A 23,411-nucleotide genomic window follows, 5' to 3' on the forward strand; every position below is an offset into this window, starting at 1 on the left:
CTTACAGCTGGTTGGGACTGCAGTTGGTAGCTGCTGTCTCCAGCTATACATGACAGGTAGATGCTATCTCATTTCTTCTATCCAGAGGATAAGTCAAGTTGATTACAAGTGCCACAGCTTCCTTTACCCAGCCCAGCACTGGGAATTCCATTGTTTTCTGTTCTAAGACAGGAGCTGTCAGGTGTCACCAAAGCATAGAACATAAATGGGGGAACCAAGAGGTGAGGTTTTGTCCTTCTTGACCAAGATATTTAGTTGTACAATCTTCATTTGCAAGCTGTCTTGTGAATGTTTAATTGGAGCTGTTTGCTGCTATTTGGGTTAGGGGTAATATGGCTTGTGCCCAGTGCGGGAGCTGCCTCTGCACATCCTTTTACTGGTTTGGCCTCCCCCAGCTCTCCTGCGGGACGTCTGGGCCCCTCTGAGGAGCTGATGCAGCAGCAGAGTCTCATCCACACCTCTGCTGCCCTGGGAGCACGAAATGTCTGACCTGCTCAGCCCACTTTGTACTTCAACAGTAAATTAAAGGTCTTCATTAGCTTGTTTGATAGTTGAATAAAATGCTTTGAAACACTGGCACATTAACTGCAATCAAGTTTTGAAAGGTCTCTGGTTGCTAGAAGGAAATTAGCCTGATAAATCGCTCTTTTCAATTAAACAAATGGGTAATTTTTCACAAGCAAGCCCAGAAGCTATCATTTGTGAAGGTTTTTTATGTTTTTATTTTTTCATATTTTACACATGATTATTCTTGAAGAACTGTTTGGTTTTTGGGGTTTTTTTTTTTTGGAAATTCTCACTGAAGTGTGAAGCAGCTTGTAAACCCATCCTGTCTGCCTCAGACAACCTCACAGAGGTCTCATGATCAAGCAGTGGCCTATGAATTGTACTTCCAAAATGATAATAACGAGTGGTGTGACCTTGGGTCACTGCCTGCCTTTCTGTGCCTTTGTTTACCTGCTTGTCTAAGGAAGCATTACCCTCCCTGGGTCAAAAAGGCCTGTTTAACTTAAGCAAGGAGTTCCAGGATAATTATAGTTACTTAGTAACTTTCATCTCAGAATAAACTGGTTAAGGCTGTTAAGAAATGTTGATGGCTTCCCGTTTGGTCAAAAACAGTGACTGACCTGAGGATACCTCCAGTCCTCAAAGCTTTAAACGCAGTCTGCATTCAGAAAGTACTGTCTGAGCTCAGAACCTGGAACAGATTGCTGTATCCCTAACGTACTGAATCTGAAAGGGACCCTAGAAACATGTACTGACCCTGGTTTCACACCAGAGCTACGGACATGCTAAGAACTTCATGTGCTCTGTCTACTGCGCAAAAGCAAATGCTAGTATAATCAACTGCGACACCGGATCCATCGTGCCTTGGGCAAGGGCGTTGGAACTAGATGGTCTTTAAAGTCCCTTCCAACCCAAACCCTTCTATGATTCTGTGTTTATCCAGGGTATTGCCATTACATCACTGACATTAGGAGTTGTATCATCTGCTATTTTGCATCTCAGAAGCTGCTACAAGCCCTAGTCAGAGGTCAAGATGCTGTTGAACTTCAGAGGTTTTGAAAGAAGAGCATAACTCTGCCAACAGCATAGCAATGTTAGATTTGCAGCAGTGCAATGTCATACAAATCACATGAGAGAATTTAATCTAAATTATATTTATTTTTTGAAAATGAGGTTTTATTGCCAAAAATTTAGATACTGCATGTTAAAATCCATCTGTAAAAGGCTGCCATAGCTTCATCTTAGAGAACTAGATAGTTATTTGGGGCTTTTTTATGGTATAAGAAGAGACCACAAATGATTTTAGAACTTCCTTTCACCATCTAAATAAAATAATGCTGAAATATCCTGCTCTAGTTTGGAGTAACTGCATAAAGCATGATGACTCACGTGATTAGAAATTCTCCTTTATTTTTCCTCTGTGTACAGTGCTGATCTTCATGAACTCTTCATCACAGTGCATAATTACATTCCTTTCACCTCAACTGTTTATAGATTTCTTTAAGTTTCTTTTTGCTGAAACACTGATTGTTGTTGAGTTTTTCAGTTTGGTTTGGAAGCAGCCTGCAGGCAGAGATTTGGGTGTTGCAGTTCAGTGTGCTTTATGAGAAATTTTGCATTCAGACAAAATTAAGACTCACAAGAGCTGGAGTTTCCCAAAGGACTGTTGGTGACTTGTACCTGACTGTACCTTGGTTGCTGCCAAGATAAATGTTCAAGGCAAAAATACAGACCGTCTTCTTGAACTCAAGTTTTCATAAAACACTACATTCCTTCTGAGGACCTCAATTCTAGACAAACAGTGCCCCAGGGCAAACAGGAGATGGCTCTTGCCCTGCTCACCGGTAAGAAGGACCTTGTGACCATGAGCAGAAGCTACGATATCTGAAAATTGCCCCAAACCCCAAGTTTTGGTTAGTGTTATGGCCAGTATCTGACCTAGAGCAGTTAGAAGTCTCATCTATTTATGATCGCTCGTAAGTACTCTGCTCTCCATCCAGGCAGATGACTCATGGTGCCTGGTCCTCATACTGAGATATGTTTTGCTGCTTTCTCATCTTCCTGTTTTCTTGTCCGTTCTCCCCATGTCTTTGTTCTGTCTGCCCAGCATGTGCTGCGGTAACTGACACTGGAAGCAGTGTGGGCAGGGAATGAGTTTTGGTTTCAATAAAAAAGTATGGTTACATCATGTTGCACAACAGGGCCCTGCTCTGTGGCTGGGCCAAGTGAGTCCTTTTGAGCTGCAAAAATATGGAAAACTTCGAATTGCAATAATGATCACAAGATATTAGAGCATGTTATATATAATAAAAAGACATTCCAGGCTGCTTCTTGTGTGGAATCTCCCAGGTATACCTGGCAACAAGGGAGAGAGAGACCTGAATACTAATGACAGCTGGAGAAGGGGGCACTTAATAGTGCTTTGGCTAATTGCCAGGTTGCCTGCTTTTGAAAAGTTTGCCTGTGCTGAGCTAGGCGTATTTTTCATGTGTAGAAAATTAGGTTGGGTGTTGGTAGGGCTTTGTATTTTCCTAATGCTTCCTATGTTCAAGTATGCGAAGGTTCACGTAGCCATTAGGTCTGTTTCCAGCTCAGAGGGGCCTTCAGGCCTTCTGTGAGAGACTTGGAAAACCATAGCAGCTGAACAGACCCAGGAAAGAAATTGCAATTTTGGAGAGCACCAGATGTAAACTTACAAAATGAAGAAGTATTTTTGTGTTTTGTGGGTTGGACGGGGGGGGGGGTTTTTTTTTTTTGCTTGTTTGCTTGATTCCTTTTTTTTTTTTTTTTTTTTTTTTAGTAAATCCAGATGACTAACTCAGGGCCTCTTTTCTCCTTCCCTGCAGGCAGAACAGAGTCTCTGATGATTTGCTTCCTTCAAAAGGTCCCCACTGATTTTACCTTTGGGTCTGTTCTACCATCTCTCATTGTTTCGTGTAAGCATTTTCTCTGGTAATTAGACTGGTAATAGCATAGTCCCTGGTGGCCTTCCTGGAGCCTCTGGCCTCTCCGGGTTGAGAAAGCTCTGCTTGGGGGCAGCACATTTTTTTCTCAAAGTGGCAAGACGAAGAGTTGAAGTTGCGAATGTTGTCCTGATTATGATGGAAAATCTTTCAAAAGTTAAAAGTTTTGCAGCATTTCCTAGAAGTGATTCAGGCTACGTTGGTCTGATTTCCTCTGGAAGCTCACAGCAACCTTGACGGTGCGTGTTTTGTCCCTGGCTGCTTCCTTCTGGGCTCTGTGGTCTGCATTGTCCCAGAGGAACACAGATATCTCTGTGATTTGTAGATGCAGGTGCAAGCACTTTTTGTAGCTGGGTGTAGATACAGTCAGAGCTTTGAAGACCAAGACCTTGAACTGGCGGTGGAAGCAGATTAAACTCTCTTCAGCTTCCTAAAATGCAACGCCTACAGTCATCTGAACTGTGTGAGGCAACGAAGGAAAACTACTCCTCAGCTTTTAAAGGCTTTTAACGAACGAAGTAGAGATTTGACATTTTATCTCTGTTGCCTTTCCTCTGAATGATTTTGACCAACTGTTGATATGAATGCCTCTAATTTTAAGTTTTTTCCTTTTGGGATATATCAAAAATTAAGACAGCCTTTCAGAAGTATGGCCACAGGCAGAGGAAGAACAGACATGTCCAGGGGAGAAGTACAGCCATCCAGCGGGGACTAACAGAATAGAAAGTGCTTGGAAGTGCTAGTTTCAGAAGCTTGTCTCCTGAGATGGATTCCAGGGATTTCTGCCACAAAAGCACAGGCCTCAAAATCTTAATTTACAGCTGCAGGAGCTCTTCCTTCGGTATAGGGAAGGGGAATGGCCTGGACTGGAGCCTGGCTAACTGAGCTCTGATCTTGCACGCATCCTATGCCTCAGTTTCCCTGTGTGTAGAACAGAAGGCTTGCTATTGATGGTCTTCATAAAGCCTGTTTGAGATCTACTAATGAAAAGTGCCATAGTGATCGTGGTGGTGGTGCTGGTGGTGTGTTCGTGGCAGAATCCGTGTGATCAGAAGTCAGAGGGAGCCTTGCACAGAAGCTAAAATCAGGTTTATGGCCCGAGTCCTGTTTTAAGAATACCCCAATCCTGAGTTTAATTCCTGTTTTAGCCTGTGTGCTGTCAGCAGGGCTCTGTGCAGAGGAGCTGGTGCTCACACTGTGGCTGGGGTGGGTGTCTCGGTGCCAGCCCTGTGGCAGCCCCAGTGGCAGAGCAGCCCCCCTTTCTGGGGTGCTGGTTCGAAGGGGTGCCCATTCCAACCTCCCCTCAGCCTCCTCGTTGAGGAGTGGGGTGAGGACTGGGACGGACAGGCCGTTTGCCCTTCCAACGCTACCACCTCTCATACACACAGGCTGTTACCTTCTTAACGATGGTGATTTTACCTCTGTGATACTCTCATGCAAACTGAGGTTGTTTCCACTTTGTTTTTGCTGCACAGGGAAATAGATGACGGCTCCCTGCCTGCCACACAGAAGAACGAATGGGGTAAGATTTGAGTGTTGTTAATGAAAACTTCTGAAGTTCTCCTTTCTGCTGGCTTTTGGACTGTGAAAGATTTTTCGGATGCCCGAGTGGAACAACAGGTGCAATGAAAATTAACCAAAACCACCCAACAGGAAGGCTGGTTGCTTACAAGGGTTTGTAATACTATTTCCATTTTATGTTCTGTTATATTATGTTATATCATTTTTATTTATATTATTTTGTTTATATTATTTTAAGAGTTTTGTATTATTTTATTTTATATTTTTATATTATATTTTTATAATTATTATTATTTTTAAGTGATTGGTCAAAATCGCACCTGAAGGCAGAGGCGGTGCGGTGGGGGTGCTGCCCGGGCCCCCTCCCTCCCCAGGGCAGGGCCGAGCGCCCCGTCCCATCCCGCCCCGCCCGCTCCCGGTGCCGGTCGCGCTCCCGTCCCGCGGCGGCGCGCGGACTCCAAGGCCCGGCATGCGGCGGGGCGGTGCGCAGGCGCGCGGGGCCGGGGTTGAGTGGCAAGTTGTTTGTTCCAGCGAGCACCAGCTGCTCGGCACTCCGGGCTGCGCTGCCTCCCTGCCCGGCTCCGCTCCGCTCCGCGCCCCGCCGGCCTCCCCCGCCGCTCCAACTTTTGCACCCTCGGCTCCCTCATCCCCTCCTCTGCCCGCCCATTCCCGCCCCCGGAGCCGGGAAGGGAGAGAAGGAGCCCGGGGAAAACAGGGAAGGGAGAAAGGAAAAAAAAAAAAAAAAAGGCACCGACAATAACAGCCCCCCTCCCCCTCCCCATTCAAAACCAGAAAATAAACCCCAGGGATAGATGAACTACAAATGAGAAAGAGGAAAAGATGGAACTGCACATCCTAGAGCACAGGCTCAGAGTGGCCAGCATAGCCAAGGAGAGCATCCAGTTGTTTACCTATGGATTAATCAAACTTGCTTTCCTGTCCTCCAAGACCAGGTAGGTGCTGGGGCAGCGCGGGGCGCCCTCCGTGCGAGGGGCAGGGTGCTGGGGGGGCTCCCTCCTTGCGAGGGGGCAAAGGTGTCGAGGGGCTCCCTCCTTGCCGGGGGGCTCTTCTTCTGCAAGGGGGCTGGGTGCTGGGAGGGCACCTTCCCTCATGCAGAGGGGCAGTGCTGGAGGGGAGGCACCCTGCGGCCCTGCCCGGGTGCTGGGATACCCCCTTCCTTGCAAGGGGGCAGGGCAGCCTCCTTCTTGCCAGGGGGTGGGCTGCTGGGGTGGGGGGCGCCCACCTTGAAAGAAAGCGGGGTCCTGGGATGGAGTACACCCTTCCCTGCAAGGGGGCAGGGTCCTGGGCTGAGGGGGGGACACCTCCTTCCTGCAGAGGGGCAGGGTGCTGGAGTGGGGGGGACACCCCCCTCGTACATGGGCAGGGTGCTGGGTGAGGGGCACCCTCCTTCCAAGAAGTCAGGGTGCTGGAGTGAGGGGGGGACAGCCTCCTCGCCAGAGGGCACGGGTTTTGGGGGGTGAGGGGGGACACCTGGGTCTTCCCTACACATCCCCCCCCCCCCCCCACCATCGCAAGCCTGGGAGATGGCGATGGGGGTCAGCGCTGGAGTTTGGGGTCCCCTTGACGTCTGAGGGCAGCCCCCGGGGAGGCTCCCGCCGCCCGGGGCTGGTGAATGGGAACAGGTGGGGGCGGGGGGGCCCGGCCGGGGGCTGCGGGCACGGGGCAGCGCTGGACAACAAAGGCAACGGCGGCTGCGAGAGAGGAGGAGGAGCGGGGTTTTTTCCTCTCGCTCTTTTTTTTTTTTTTTTTTCTCCCTGGTTGTTGTTCCTTGCAGCACTTAAAGAGCGAATCTTCCCCACGCGTGTTTATTTTAAAAGGTGCTTTCTCAACGCTGCCAAATGGGAGGAGGACGGAGGGCAGTGCGTGCCTTGCACTTGGTTCTCTTGAAAAACTGTGGTGTTGAGGGATACGGGTTGTGATCGCTTTCGGGAGAGAAAACGGAGTGGAAGGCACTGTGAGAATTCTTTTTTCCTTTTTTTTTTTTAGGAGGAGGGAAAAAAATACTCTGGCTGTTTGAGTGTGGATAAGCTGCCTAGGCCTTTCGCAGCAAAACAACTTGAATTGCAATTGCATATTCTCGTGTCTTCGCTTAGCTTGTTGACTTTGTTGCTCTATGCAGGAGGAGGAATGGGAATGTAAATAATACAACTCAAACTCTTCTTGTTTTTCCAGCCTGATAATTAGTATTTCAGTTTTCTCCCCAGATTCATCTCCGGGTAGCTTTCTTGTATGAAGGTGGGAAATTTTCTTTGGCAGAAGGAAAATAATAAATAGATAATAAATTTGCTTTTTATTTCTTAAATTGTTTTATTCCAGGCTGTAATTCAGTCCTCTCTCTGTGATGATGCTTGTGGATGAATAGACCTATTTGTGGTGTAATTTGATTACAGTCCCTTATCTTACAGTTAAACTTCGTGCATTGAAATTGCACTCTGATTTGGGGCTCATCCCATTTGGCTCACTGCAAATGCTGTTTGCAGTGTAAAGGATATCAGCACCTTGTTTACTGCTCTCTCTGAATACTCCACGGGGCATTAAAGGCTCTTCATTCTTAAATTTTTGTTTTTAATGTGCTTTTTCATTATAATTGAAAATAATTGCTGATTTTTGGAGGGGTTGTTGCTCCCCCTCCTGTGCTTAAAACTGTTAACATCAAGAGTGAAATCTTTAAATCTGTCACTCTTAATGTATAGACTGGGGTTTGGTGGTTTTTTCTTTTTTAAAATTTTTTAAGTTCAGGAATGGAACGGTCCTGTTGTCTTTTTGTTTCACGCTGCATTTCACATCTTCAAGATCAGAGAGCTGTGAAAGGGTGCGGACAGTAAGATAAGCCCTTTGGGGCGTCATACCTTGTCCTGCGTTTGGGCGCAGCACTTGACCGTTTGGTATTGCCTCTGGTTACGCGGGGGTCTGGCCCTTTCCATGCACGGTATCAAAAATCTTTCCCTAGCATGGAATCTCACTGGTCAGGAACAAAAAGCTGTTTGTGGAAAGGTTTGTTGGCATGGGAAACTTCTGTTTATTTCCCTTTTGTTTTGTTGGTTTTGCGGACAGTAGAGATGCATGGGAGAGAAGGGGAAGCTTGTTTGTGTCACTGACAGTACTCAAACTGCTTTTCCCCATGTGCTTTTTACGTGCCCTGAGGCAAACAAGGTCCCTGCCCCACAGACCTTCTGCTCTCATCAACACTGTGTATGCGGAAGATGAGGGTCTCTGGGTGATGTAACCTCGTAAGCTTATCATCCCACTGTTTCTTTTTCCTCCTCCTTTAAGAAGTGAAGGAGACAAAAACTTTTTATATGGGGTGCAAGACAAATCTCCCCTCCCAGCCACCCCATCTGAAAAGGATCACTTGGGAGATGGAAGGGAAAGGTGGCCTGCATCCCTGCTCATCTTTTCTGATGAGATGGTAAAGGTGCCAGTCACTTATACCACCTACATTTTTCCTAGAGAGACCTTACGTGGAGTTCTTACCTGTGCTGCAAGGCTGCCAGTAAGAAATAATGGTTTGTGGGATAGATGTGATCCAAAGAGGTGGCAATGACATCATCAGTATCCTTATGTTAGTCACTCAAGAAATTACAATTTCTACATAGGCTCTTCTGAGAAGAGATCTGGAGGAAGCGTTGGAGTCTCTTTCGTGTTGTCATACACCAGGGAAAAGGGCTGGAACGATTTTTTAAATCTTGTACATTTTTTCTTGATCCTCTTGGGAAGGAAAAGTAACAAATCTCCTTCTTTTTATTTGGCCTTTTGCCACTTTCAGTCTGCCCTTGTTCATGACATGAGTCTTTTAATTTAGCTTCTGTTACAATAGCAGTATTTTTTTGAACAAAGAACAGCAATTTTGGAACTATTCCGATGGCCAGAAGCAAGAAAGCAGTTAACGAGGTGAAGAGGTGAGACCAGTAGTGAATAAAACGGTGAGCTGAACTGAGCTGAAAGAAAAACACTATTAATCATAATTTTGTTAGGCGTGAGGTATTTTATGGAAAGTTGTATTAAGACAGGTAGTGGAGAAGTAAGTACTAGTGAAACTCCTAAGCAGTGACACTGAGCAGGGTGCTCCTGATGCTCTGCCTGTGTGGGTGCAGAGCTGTTGATTCCAGCCGAGCTCTGCTGGGCACCACAGTGGAAGAGCGGATCCCTGTAATTTTTAGTTGCATGCTGAAGATTTGCACATGTGTAATTTTTTTTTGCTATTGCTGTCATCATCATCCTGCTGTTTTAGTGATTCTGTTTTGTCCGTGTTTGGCTTGGGAGTTCCTTGGTGCCAAGGTTCTTCACCTGTTCAGAAGGTGTGCCGCCTGTTTATGTGTGTAAATACAGCCTGGTTTTAACATTGTGCCTTTTTTCTTTTGGACGTGCCTCTGTAAATGTTAGTTCTCTGGAGCAGAGAACTGTGTTCATCTGTAAACTCTCACCTGCAGCTCCCTGTGTGCTGCTGAAGGAACAGCTTCCCTCCCACCAAAATTAAGTGTCTCTGCTTCCTTGGGCAGAGTTAAACCATCTCATGTTGTTGGGTGATGTAACCTGCTTGAGGGCTTGATAAACACACTAATGTGCTGCTACATTCCTGTCTTGACTTTTTTTTTCCTAATTGCAAAATATTTTTAACTGCGTCTCCTTTTAGTGCATAGGAATTACATCTGAATGGTGGGGGAGGAAGGATGGGCTTGGATAGTGCTTGCACTGAGCCACCGGTGCATGCGGTAGGGAGAAGGAAGGTGAGCCTGACCTTGTCTTTTGAGTGGATCTGAAAATATGTGGAGAGTTTAAGTCCTGGAGAATAAAGTGGGATTGGGGTTCTTCTAAGCACTGTATCGCATAATGTAATCAGGCTGGTTTCTGGGTAGTGCTTTGGTAGACCTTTCAACATCTCGAGTCAATGAGTTAACAAGTAGCCTTTTCTCTCTGTGTTCCGGTACCGAATATAAAGATTTGGTGGTAAACAGTCAAATAAAGGAGTTGAGGGAGAAAGGTATTATTTAAATTCTAATGCCATTAGGTTATAACCAGGATGAAGTTGATAGATTAGTTTGTTCACAGGTCTGGCTAGTTAAAATAATTGTAGATCATGTGTCTAGCATCACAAATTTTTAAGTCTCTAATGGAGAGTTTTCTGATCCTGTTCAGTTTGAGATGGGCGTTTGAGAAGGAACAAGTTCTGCACGGGTAAAGGATGAGACCTTGGCCACAGAAGTGTTTAAGGCAGCCATTTCAAAAGCATCTGTCAGTGTGGTTTCTTTTCCAAGATTCAGGTCTTCTTCTAGAGGTGCATTTTGTGTGCGTTGGTGACTTGGAGCAGAATTACAGGCCCTGTGCAAGCTTGCAGATTTGGCACTAAATACAGAGGCCGGCGGTGCGAGTGAGGGGCTTCCCAGAGAAGCCGGCTGGCGTGGAAGAGCCGCCTGGGCTCTGCCCGTGTTCGGCACCGCGTGTCGTGCAGCCTCTGCCGTGGGATGCTCGGAGGCAGGAGGTGTTCTTAGAGCGGAGAGGTGCTTAAAAACATTCATTCTAATAAAAATGTAGCAAGAAGTAAACAACGATAAACTGTACAGAATAAGCTGGATTTTCTTCGCTCTTTGAATAAAAAATGAAACCAAGTTTGTTGTTTGCCAAGTTTGTGGTGGTATTTGTGGTAATCTATCCATTTTGCTTAGTAATAAGTGACACCTTTACTTACAAACAGTGTGTTGTTGCTGTTAATATAAGTGTTTCTCATTCCCTGATCACTTGTTTACCGTCTAGGTGTCCTGAAACTGAAGATACTGTAATAAAAGGTCTGTGTTGGGTTGCAGAACATAATAGGACAAACAAGTGCTTAAAATGTATCTGTGCATCATTTGAGGTCGTTCAGGAGATCAGCAGTCTATTTCCTTTGGTATGAACTCAGACAAACAAATGTCATTTATGCCCTTATGTGAATACAGATTGGTCTGCAATACTGAGTGATCATCTGGCAAAGGCAAGTTTAGTCCTGTTTTTAAAACCTTTTATTTCCACTCCGCACCCCGCCTTGGCTTTTGCTATCCTGTGTCTTACGAAGACAACTGAATAAAGGCTTTTGCAAGTTATAAGACGGTGCTTACTCATCAAAAACAGGTTGCTCGTGTTTTCTTTTGATGTGGCAAAAACTCTCAAATGTCTTGATTATTTTTAATATTTTTTTTTTCCTGGGGATGTATTTGTGTGGGATATCTGAGGTTTGGCGACTTTTTTTAGTCTGACTTGGTGACCATCTGGTACAGAAGGACGGAGCGCTGATATCCAGCCTCCACAGGAGGCTGGAGTGATGGGAAGCCTCGTGGCTGCTGCCTGCCTGCTCTTCCCCAAAGCACTCTGCCGCCTTCTTTGCATGACCATGTGCATGTATGGTGCTGAATTTGCTGGTGGATATTCAGGATGAGTAAGAACTAGTGAGAGTCAGATAACTGAGAAGGAGAGAGAATCAAAGTTACTTGTTCAGGCTAGCGAAGGACATAAGCTCTTTAACTGTGTGTGTCATCAATCTGTGTTTAGGGCTCCTGGATGTTCCAGCTGCCACAGGGCTGTAAGAACGTTCTGCAGTGTTTTAATGTGGTAAACCTTGGGAAGAGGAGCTTTCCTTCCTGATGGTCTCTTACCGTTTATCTACAAATGTTATTATTTCCCTTTCTTTTCTGCTTCTGGCACATGAGATGGCCAGTGGGGCACTGCCTTATTTTACGTCCTTCTTTGCCTGGCAGTCCCGTCGTGCAGTCCTCACCTACCATGTGGTCTCATCAGACGAAGGCTGGTGCCAAGTCAGAAGCAGACAGGAGTGTTTAGAAAACTAAATGAGATTCAAAAGGTAGAATAAAAGTACTGGATCAAACCCACAGTGTAATGCTGGGGAGCACTATGTGCTGGAGAAATGTTGGTTTAGACTTTGGATGGTTTAACAGGGCTGTTCACTTTTTTTTTTCCCCAGATGTTTTTTTTCCTTCCTCTGGTCTGAACTTGGACATTTGCCTTTTAAATAAATAAATACCTGGCTGTAGTTTGTAGTGGGCTGGTTGTTTTTCCTTATTTCCCATGCTAAACTCTTTCCATCCACTGACAGAGCTGTTGCAGAGATGTAATGCATCATCTGGGGATAAGGTAACAACACTGATGTCGGCTGATGTTGAGCTGAAAAATAAAAATGAGGAAAAATATTTATCTTTTGCCATGTAACTCATTAAAAATCCCTTCAGCTGAATCTTTGTTTATTACTTTCAGATGAAAGTCAATATTTAAATGAAAAATGTGGCTTTTATTAGTTCCTAGATGGCTCGCCCTGCAAGCTGGGAGCTCTTACGCTTCAGCAGTAGAGCAAATGTATTGCGCGTCTGTTAAGGAAAAGTGTGACTGTTGTGTGTTTGTCATCAACATGTAACAGCTAAGTTCTTCATTAACACAATAGTTTGAATCCACAGGCTACTCCTTCCACTGAGTTGTAACTTAAATCAAGCTCTACTTGATGGCTGAAACTATTTGACAGTGCCTTGTTTGTGCTCTATAAATATGTAAATCATTCCACTTAATTCTTCTCTTTTTTTTTTAATCTGTTGAGCACACTACGTCATTTATCTAACACACAGCTCCTTAATCGTCCGGCATGTTTCAATGTTTTAATATATTTGGACAAGGGCTGCAATTTCTTTTTTCAGGGGAAACAGTGCAGATTTGTTCTTTTGTTTACTGCCAGCTCCAGAGTAAACTCTAGCTCTGATCTGCTGATAGCTGAAAGCTGGTAAAGGAGGAATTATACAACAGGAATGTGAGGAAATAACTCCATTCATTGCAGTTCAGAATCAACAGAGCAAAGCCTATAAGTTGCCGTTATGATTTCAAAGTAAAAAGACCTCTCCTCCCCCCTGCACTCAGCTTGGTTTTGTGTAGCTAACTGTAAGGTATATTTGTTAAGAGAGAAAACAACAGACAAAAATGCTTTATTATGGCACAAGAGAAATAAAGATTGATTAAGGCTGTTTTGTGACTGTACAGTCCCTTGTTGGTTTCAGATGTACGGCACAAAGTTTTACTGTGCTGGCCATGGAAACAGAGGATCTGATCTCATTTTTGTGGTCTGATATATAATAAACTTTTTGTACTGGCTGATAAAGTTTTATTTTCGCATCCAAAAAAAGCAGTGAATGCTTAAACTTCCTCACCAACCAGAACAGACTTCTTTACTTTGGTCTGTTAAATGTGCTTTACCAGAGATGAAAATAAGAAGTCTGCAGCCTGCTTTAGAAGGCTCCCAGCAGTTAATGCTGGAACATCGGAGTTGCTGTTTGGCACCAAGTTGGCACATGGAAGAGAGAAGTGGTGAGTTTGCTTGGTGGCAGCAAACCAGTTGTTAATCTTTTGGGGACCTCTGAGGTACACTTTTGTGGGGATGCCTCAGTAGGCAAAGTGATTTTTTTTTTTTTTTTTTTTTTTTCCCAGACCTTTGCAGTCCAATTAAGTTTTGTTAATGTGATGGAATAGATGCTTTTCAGATACTTGAGCTACTTACTGGCCAGTAATTGTAGGGGGATGTAGGCCATTATTGGTGGTAGGCTGTCCGTGACCCAATTTCTTTCAATACATGTTGTTTATAAAGTAGAAACCCAGCCTTTCTGTAAGTGTGAGTGTGATCAAGATGTAAGTGTAAAGGAAAAATTCCTTTTTCCTGCCAAGTTTTAGTGACCTCATTAGAGAGGATACTAGAGATGTCATGAGGTGTTGCAAGCTATACCACTGAAGTTTAGAGTAAAATGCAACCTTTAAATCTTATGTTAAGTATTTAAATAGATGAATTAAAAAAAATGATACTGGGGGGATTTCTGCAGCTGGGAGGGGAAAATTTACAAGTTTTGACGTGGATAGAACAGTTGAAATGTAGGTGTGACTCCACCTGTCTTTTTCTGTTCAGGCTTTTCAGAAATGTTATGTGTCAGAATCTGGGTGATGATACGCGCTGGTTTTAGTGATACCTGGATACTTATCCTGGTCCTGTGGTTGGAAGATCAGTGTTCAGCCCTTACTGTGCCACACATGAATCCTGTTTTACAGGGTGAGTTGGTTGAAGTTGACAGGTCAGAGACTTTGATGGAAATGGCCCGTGTTACTCTTGTTGCACATTTGTAGCTTTTATTTCTTTTCCTAAAGAAAGATTGACTCTTCTCTTTTGATAACTCACTTGTAAATAAATGTAGTCTTTGCAAGAAGAAAAAAGATTATTCTTAAAAATGAGAAGGAAATACTCTGTATACATCTAAGCAACTTTATTCATTTACATAGATTTACGTAGTCTTTATTTTTATTCCTTTTTGAAAGTGATGGGTGACTTACTACATGATTAATCTTTCAGTTGTGATCTTTTTCAAGCTGCTTTTGGGTGGAAATTGGAATTTGATTATAACATGGAAAACAAACATTTTCATTTGCTATTTTTAAACTAATAAGCAATATTAAATATGCTGAGCATTGAGAAAAAAAAAATCTCAGGCTATTTTGTGTTTATAACTAAGCAGTGTAATGTGACCTGTACTAAACAAACGAAAGTGGTGACTTGAGACTGCGCTTGTCAAGGCACTGGAGCTGGTAGAGCGCAGCCTCCCACACCTACTTGTTTGCAGACTGGAAGAAAAAAAAAGCAAGTTTACTTGCTTTTTCAGTTCCTAATTTGTTTCTCAATCTGGAATCAACTAGTGATCACTCTGAGCTAAACTGAGTAATGTGAAATGAGGGAAATATTCTCCCTTCTTGCAGAAGATGCTGTTGCTGTCAAAATCTGGCTTATTGTGTAAATGGACTGGTTCCAGTTGCTTTGTCACCGATTTCTCCTCAAGTGACTTGTTTAATTTGCTTTGGAGTTTCAGCAGCAAACACACTTCTTTTGATAATTGTTGTTTAAATTATCTTATTTACACCTAAGGATGCCGTCACTCCAAAAATGGTTTCAGATATCTTTAAACCAGATTAGCTGATGTTAAAATAAAATTGTTTTCACGCTTGAACTACTTGGTTGCAAAAGGGAAATGTTAGAATTAACCTGTCTCTCACCGCTGTGGGGATGAATTTAGGGCAGTGGATGATGTACTGAGATGATGCTTTTTGAGTTGTGTGTTATTACCCATTTGGCATTTTCAGAAGCCAAGCAGAGTTTTAACCTGCTGAACTGGCAAGCTGTGAAACCATACGCTTGTGGCTTGCTGTCTCCTGAGCTTACCAGAGGTTTCTGACTCGTTAGTGAATGGTTTTGTGCAGTGAGTGGTGGGACCGTGTTTTACGATATTTCCCTTCTGCGGACTAAGGGGACGTATATTGAGATAGATTATTTTTTTGTTAGGAGGTACTTTTTCAGGCAAAACTCAGCGGTGTAGACAGTCTGTAGCAATTTCTGTGCAAATGAAATTAATACATTATTCAGCAAAATTAAATGGGTTTCAGCCTTCAGGCAAGGTAACGGTAGTTACAAATGTACAAAATGACTGGATTCCTAAAGAACAGAGCATTTTTGACACAATTATTTTTTTTAAATGGTTATTTGCTTTTCAGTGTTGCTGGCATACAGGTGTAACAGTATTTTGAAGACAGCCAGGAACAGCTTTGCTAGATGTTTTGGCTAAGTATAGTGTAATTTTGGCTAAGCACAGGAGGGTTAGCAAGAATTCAGCTTGACCAAAGCAGGCTTTATGGTTTTCTGGAGGGGAGTGATGATGGGGAGAGGAAGAACAGAAGATGACAAAGCAACAGGGTTGGCTTGGGCATGTATGAGCATGGATGTGGCACAGCTACAGAGGAGCCTCACGCAGGACTTGCACAGCTCATGCCGTAGTGGAGTCTTAACCTTTTTGTGGTGTTTTCAGTCTGAGCCTGGTACCGTGCTGTCATCATGAAATTAAAAATAGCAAGTCTGCACAGAATGACTGAGGTCGAGAGGGATCTCTGAAGTTCATCTAGCCCAACCCTCCAGCTCAAGGCAGAGTTGACTAGAGCAGGTTGCTCAGGATTTTGTCCGGTTGGATCTTGTGCTTGAAGCTGTGCATGGAGCTTTGCTCTCTTCTGTTTTGCTCTCTTCTTGCAGGGGGTTGGACTAGATGACCTTTAAAGGTCCCTTCCAACCCTAACCATTCCGTTATTCTATGTTGTTGACCTTGTTGACATTGCAGTGCTTTGCTCCATTTGGTGCCACTTTTCTACATAGCTTTATAACGTGTGGTTTAATGACTCATTTAAACACAACAAAGCGTTTTTTGGACTTGAGTGAGATTGTACAACCTCTCAGTTTTGGAGAGAACTGTTGGTATGGAGGAGACTCTCTACTACAGTAATGTATTGGTCCTTTATGTTTCTCTGTCAGCATTTCATGTGAAACTGCTAATTAACTGTAAACTGTTGAAAAACTAGCTGAAGTTAAGTAAGTAAGGGGAAGTATTGGAATGGTACGAAGTCCAAATGTTGCTTGGTTTAACTTTAATGTACAGTGTTGTGTGATGATGCCCTGCAGTAAAAGTTGTGCTTCGGTTATTGTACGGTTTCTGAAATCCTACTGTAAGCGTGGTCATGCGATGAAACCACACTCTGTGAAAGAGTTTTCTCTGTAGTCTTCATGTTGCTATCAAGTTACTCCAAGGCCCCGCGTTTCTGCGTCGTTCTCATAATTCCTGTATGTACAGTCATTTTGTTGGCGCTATGCCTTGTCTCATTACCCATCGCCGTGCTGTAGTCCGGGGGCTGCTGAGGCGTGACCCTGGGACAAGCACTCTGTGTTTGCGTGGAGGGACAGCCTTGTGTCTGAGGAAGGAGAAAAGTCTCTAAGGGAAGAGTTTGCGCCGAATCGCTGAGCTATCCCTGGTAGCTCTTATGCTGTGACAGGCCAGAAACACTTCTCGTTAGCACAGGAGTGTGAAATCAGCCTCAAATGCCTAATGTAAAAGGACTTTGTGCGTCCTGTACGTGTTTGAATGGCTTTGTTCATTCAGATGGTGGTTGAATTGTAATCTCGGGCAATGATTTAAATATGAAATAGTCCCAAAACAATGTGGCTATCTATTAGCTTTTAATGATCTTGTGAAACAGTGTATTTTGAATGGGTATCTCATTGTAAGGATGATAATGACCTAATTATTGGTGGGGGGGAAAAAAAAACAGGAAAAAAGTCAGAAATTATAAATACCATGTGTATGGTGTATTATATGTGTATGGTAAAATGCTTCACCTAAGTTTTGTTTCCTTTTGAGATGTACATGAGCATATGCTTTAAGTTCGTTTTCATCTGTGCTTGTAGTATATCACTGAGGCTTCAAACTGATACATCCTTGGCTGTTAATCCACATTTGATAGCCTTCCATGGCATGTTATTGCTGTTTATCTCCTTTTGAGTTCCCACTGACTGGAACATAACTGTGCATTTTTCTCACGGATTTGTAGGTGGCACAGTACTTCGAACAGTTAATGGCTCCATCTTTAGGTGCAGTCTCTGTTGGCTGCATAACTGAGGGTGTCGTTGGAGAATCATAGCAAAGCAGTTGATGAAATTCCTGGCTCTGAGTCAACAGTTCCCACCACCACTGTCGTGGAAGTTACTGGTAACTTGCTGAGTGTGATCCAAGTTCGGGGAAAAAAAAGACAAAAAACCCCAAAGCTTTGAAGCCAGATCATTTTGGTTCTGTCTGTGGCACAGGCTCACAGACAGTTGCAGTAGTGCAGCCACGGGATGGTTAAGTTCAGTGCTGGAGTAGAAATGATTGACTCCTTAACCTTTCTTTACTTCTCAGGAGAATAGTCAGATGATTAGATCTTGTTGTAGGGATAAAAATAATTTATTTGTAAAGGTATGAAGTGTGCGAGTAGCAATGGCGTTAACTTTTTTTTTTTTCAAAACTACAAGGCAGGCTTATCCTGTATGTGTTACTAGTATGACGTTTTGAATACTACATTTGCTCATTTTGTATTTTTAATTCCAACAGTAACAGTTTTTCCCTTTTTACTTGGATTTGAAAAACCTAAGTGACAGGAATAGAACAGTTCCTGGATTTAAAATAGTGGTGGTACTTCCTTGGCTTGTTTAAACATATTACTGATTACATATTCCTTGCAGGATCAGCACGGAGAAAAGGACAATGAAAGAATTTCACGGTGCTCCTTAAATGAGTCTTCTATAAAACAAAGTTTAAAATGAATTAGGACCTTCCTTTTAAGCACTTGTCAAATGTTCTCAGTGTCAGGTTTTCTTCCCACTTAATGTTCACTTTATATCAAATCTAATGTGAAGTACATGATAATATTTTCAGAATCACCTAAGTCCCATTTAAAAAAAATGACTTAAGCACTTGGCACCCCAAGGCTCATTGGAAGTCAATGGGGCTTACACTCTGAAATGTCTGTTGCTGTTGGAGGGGAAGACACTTAGGGATTTAAAAAATTTTGCCTCCTGGACAGACTCCTGGCAGTATTCAGGACGATAGCATGGCAAAAATGCACCAAAAGGAGGGGAGGCTTGGTGTGACTGTTCATGCGGGCAAGAGTGAAGACTTCTGAGAGTTAGTTTAGGCAATCACAGTGGGAGTCTCTATTCTTCTCTCTCCACATAGCTACGTGGGTTAGGGGCTCGCTTTACTCCATTTCTCCAGCAGCCCAGCATCAGGTCACCAGGCTCTGTGCGCTCCAGGGATCGCGTTGCGTGCTGGCTGCGCCTCTGAAAAGTGGGGAGATGCTGCTGACTTGCTTTGCAGAGGAAGAAACTGGAGCACGTAGAAAGAGCGGCTTATCCATCTCACAAAGCAGCTCTGCAGTAGGACCTGACTGTTTTTCCAAGTCCTGCATCATCTCCACTGCTAGAACTGCCTTGTTTTGGTAGGACAAGTGAAGGCCATACAATCCATGTTTGTATTAGCCACTTGAAATCCTGTCATCCAGCTGCTGCTGCCTTTTTGTTTTGCCTTTTCTGTTCATAGTTTTTGTAGGTTCGTCCGTGGAGGTGTGCTTTGTTGTCTTTGCTTACACCTTGAGAGAGAGATGTGAGTTGAAAGATATCCATTTGAGCTTCCAGTAATAACAGCAGTCTTCCTAAGAGTCCTAAAGAAAACAGCCAGGGATGTACTTGTATGTGTGGCTTTTTAATTCACACAAATGAACAGCTATATGTATGTACGTGTATAATAGATCTGTAGCTATTTATGTCATTCCAATGTCAGAGCACTCTTGAAATTGAAATTACCTCAGCTGGAAGTGAGAGGTAGCTCGTGCTGACAAACAAAACCACATGTTTTCAGGGGCTCTAAAAGCTGTGCTTCAGGATAGAGAATGTCTCTCTTCCCAGAATGTTGGATGGCAGCTGCCACAGTGAAGGCTGAATATGAAGAATACATTTTCACGCGGCTGTATCCTGGACGCTGGGAAGGCTCTAGCGCTCAGAACAATAGCAGAATCCGGAGCTGTCAGCAGGGAGTCTGAGTGGACAAGTATAATCACGCACCGCTCAGCTTTCAAGGAAATTACAGTTAGTGCACTGGCTTACTCATAATAGTGATGCATTGTTTAGCTTAATAACTTATCAGCTCTCCAGGAACCAGCTAGTGATCACTGTCATCATACACTGCTAATCATTCTCTTCTCAGATTGTCCCAAGATGAACTAAGGACCTGTCACATCACCTATTAAAATGGCAAACTGAGTGCACTGTAATTTTTCTTTTTTTTTAAGTTAGAAGGAATATCATTACCCACCTTTTTTCTTCTCTTGTTTTGTTGTTACCTTTATCATATGTAATTGTGCATATAGTTTTTTTAATTGTTAAGATGAAAGGACATTGTGAAATGGTGTTGATTTTTTTATTTTTACAGTTTTAGAGTTTTTGTTAAATTACTATTCTTTGTGATAATTACGAGGGAACTGAATCTGAAACCTGCTTTTTAAGGAACATTTGTTTTTCATAAAGCGTTTGGGGCAGAGGGACGATTTTTTGTGGTGCTTGTCTTCGTACCTAGGCTCCTGTCAGTCACTGGTAAATGCAGCCTGACAATGGCCTTCTGGAGCAGCGAGGAGTGCTTATCCCTCTTACACAAATGTGGAATTTAGGCATGGGAAGATTGAGTGGTTTATCCACAGGCATGCAGAGAGCTGTGGAAGAACAAGAAAGAGAAGCAAGCTGGTTGGAGTCCTGGTCCCGCTAGGCCGTATATCCTTGCTGAGTGCGTGCTGGCTTCTTGTCAAAGGGTTATTTGTGAGCTCTGAACTGCCGGCACTGAAGGAGCCTTGGAGCATTTCTTCTGACGGAACTGTGGCCACTGATACATGAATAGATTTTACTAGATAGTATATCTGAACCTCTTAAGAGGTTGTGTTTTAAATTTTTCTGACTCTTACGGCTGCCACTGCTTAATTTTTCCTTACTAGCTGGAGAACCTGGGAACCGGGCACTGGGATCTTATTTTGCCCTTTGCAGATGACAAATGTTGTGGCTGTGGATGAAAAGCTAAAACTTCCTACCTCAAGACCAATCCACAGAGCAGTAATGTGTCTATAGCTTTAAACTAGGTAGCTTGGATAAACCTGATGCTGTCAGCAGTAAAACACAGAACTTGGCATGGACTACGTGCCCAAGTGTTTATTTTTGATGGAATTTTTTGTAGTCCATGCTAGTCTGTGTTTCTGCATACATGACAGCCCGTTCTTCATTCCCCCACAGCAACAATGGCGAGATGCCAAATAAAAACCATTCTTGTGGAGTGCTGCAAAACAGCTTGCTTTGCTATCCTAGAACAGTGCAAAGTGCCAAAGCTGTGGGGACGCCTTTTTGTGCTCATAATGCGCAGGTACGCAGGTCACAGTGGGGGAGATCGCCAGCCTGTTCCGTACTCGGGGCTGAAAGGATGCGTCTGTGAAAGGGGAGGGGGACACAGATGGATGTGCCCAACTGGAACAAGCCTCCTTGCTGTTGTGAATAGCACGGGCAACTGCAGGATAGTATCTGCTGATCTCAGAAATTGTGCAAACAGTGGGATGGGCTATTTTGGTTAGACCAGAGTGAGTACACCAGGGTTTAAATGAAACCCTGAGCATTTCTGTGTTTTTTCAGTTGTTCGAGGTGTTTGGTTTGGTTTCACCTCTCCTGTGTCTGTCTTTCTCAAGACAATTGTATCTCTCAATCGGTGACGACTAGAATTAAAATAGGAGGGAGCTTTTTGCTGCAAGATTTATTGCCTGGCACATCTGCGTTGTCTGATGAAGTGTCGTCTTTTGTTATGTTTTGAGAAGTTGCTGCCTGACTCTGGTGTCTCTGAAGCACGTGAGAAAACATTTAACCACACCTATTCTTGTCAGTTATGACAGTATTCGATCTCACATTATAGAGATCTTTCTGTATAGTATTGGAAAATTTAGATCCAGCTTCTGCTAATAAAGGATCGGGTTGTTGTGAAATGGTGATCTCTACAGAGACTTAGCTTTGCGTATGCCCCGAATACATCACCTATTTCTGGCAGCAAGAAAGGAGAAAAATGCTGAGTAAGTATGTCTTGTCACCAAGATCAAGTTTCATAATAAGGAAATACCTGAAGCTTACAGGTGTGGCTTTTTCTTTTCCATGGGAATGTTTCCCACTTCTCCAGGAGTTTGCAGTCTTCCTTTGAAAACGCTCGTTCAGGTCATTTCCTGCTGCAAATGAGCCTTGTTTAATTGGCCCTACAGCAACTGCAGACAACAAATGGCATTCAGGCCAAACTCCAAGGTTGTACCAGTTCACTATATTTTGCGTTAAGCTAAGTTGGAAAGCATTGCCAGGTAAAAAAAATTGAATTTAATACAACTGAATAGTAAAGCCTAAAGCCTGGTATGAAATAGTAGCAAGGTGCACTTTAATGCAGCATAATCACTGCGTAACCCTACTCTTTGTAGTGAAATATAGCTGCCTTGGTAGTCAGAGTTGACCAGAGTTTTTTCTTGCAAGAAGTGTTTCTTTCTTTACCATACCTACAGATACAAGAGTGGAAATGTCAATATTCAAGCCAGTGATTTTGTTACAAACCTGCTTGGGATGCCCTGATAACCCAGTTCTGCGCCTGGCAAAGTCAACAAGATCCTCTTCATTGATGTCAGTGAGTTAGAGCCCAAGCTGAAACATTCATGTGAGAGGGAATGTTTCTGCAAAATCCTGTTCATGCAAATTGAACCTAAGTATGCTTGAGGTTTCCAGGAAAATAACCCTTTTTGCTGGATGTAGCATGCATTAGGATCCTTGGATTAATTCATGTTATATTAAAGCCAGCTCTTTATTATCTCTGGGTGAAGTGTGCAAATGGTGAAGTTCCTGTACGAAGGGGACAAAATGTCCCCTCTGGATCTAGATGAGCAGACTGAAAGCAGCATGGTATTTTGTTATTGATTTCCCAGCTTGGGAAACTCAGCAGGGGACAGGATTGCTGATGGTTCTTTCCCCAACATCCCATTCCAGACTCATTTGTATAATTTCTACTACTTAAAGTTTTATTTTGCCAAGGGTTTCCCATCCCTTTGTTGTCCTGGATAGCCGATGTTTACAGTGCTCCCATCCTGTTGCTCAGAAGCTCCAGCATGGTTTGAAGCCGTTGTGTGTTGTGGTGAGTGCAAAGGCGCTGATATTCTGTGTGATGGTTGCCGAAGCCTTGCCCTTTTACCTCTTCCCTTTTTATTACTGCCTTTGTGGCTGTGAGGTTCTGTTCAATGCTAGTTTGTTGAAGGAAAAAATCCGTGGTGGCTCTGTGCTGTCATTGCAAAGAATAGCTATTCACCAGACTTTTGATGGAGAGGTTTAAGAAGAAATTATTTTCCTTCTTGGACATGAAAATGCTGCTTAAGAGTGTAACTGGCACAGGCCTACCTTTGCCTGGGAGTCCGGCCAGATAGAAGTTTTTTATTTCCATTTAAGACATAAGTCTGCACCCTCAGTAGTCTTTTTCATAGGTGTTTTGTTTACAGCTGTCTTTGCTGCTCAGGAGCAAGATGTGATGGTTTGCACTGAGAATAGCCTGTGATGCCTCAGAACATCTCTCAGACTGGTAGGAAATAGTGGGCTGCGGGCTGGGAGAGGGAGGATGCGGGGAAGAAAGGGTGTTAGACTTAATCAAAGGTCTAGAACTTGCATGTAGATTTTGGGGGTTTATGTTGAGCTTTGTTTTTGAAATTCAAGGAAACATCTACTGTACACATCTGTTGTGTAAGTTTAGGTGAAGAGATTTAATCCGCTGGGTACAGGTCGCAGTTGTGCTGACCTCTTTACACCACCTTTCCTTAGAGCAGGAAAGGCTGAAGTTTGCTAGTGCTCAAATAATTGCAATAAAAATATAAAATCATTTTATCTTTGCCAAGTCTTTTTGTCTTTATAATTTTGGAACCTCGTTATGTCCTTTTTTGAGGAACCTTGTA

At 43.5% G+C, this 23,411-nt stretch overlaps 1 protein-coding gene across 1 annotated transcript in view; it reads left to right on the top strand.

The window, feature by feature from the left end:
* Positions 1–5,502: 5,502 nt before the first annotated feature.
* CASTOR2 (cytosolic arginine sensor for mTORC1 subunit 2) overlaps positions 5,503–23,411 on the top strand; it is a 119,147-nt gene continuing 101,238 nt past the window's right edge. The window contains exon 1 of the mRNA XM_086763020.1: positions 5,503–5,944. Coding sequence (XP_086619146.1) covers positions 5,832–5,944 — 113 coding nt within the window. The 5' untranslated portion in view covers positions 5,503–5,831. The remainder of the gene's footprint in view (positions 5,945–23,411) is intronic.

The sequence above is a fragment of the Chlamydotis macqueenii genome, chromosome 19 (genome assembly GCF_036417535.1).
Source record: "Chlamydotis macqueenii isolate bChlMac1 chromosome 19, bChlMac1.mat, whole genome shotgun sequence".
NCBI lineage: Eukaryota > Metazoa > Chordata > Aves > Otidiformes > Otididae > Chlamydotis > Chlamydotis macqueenii.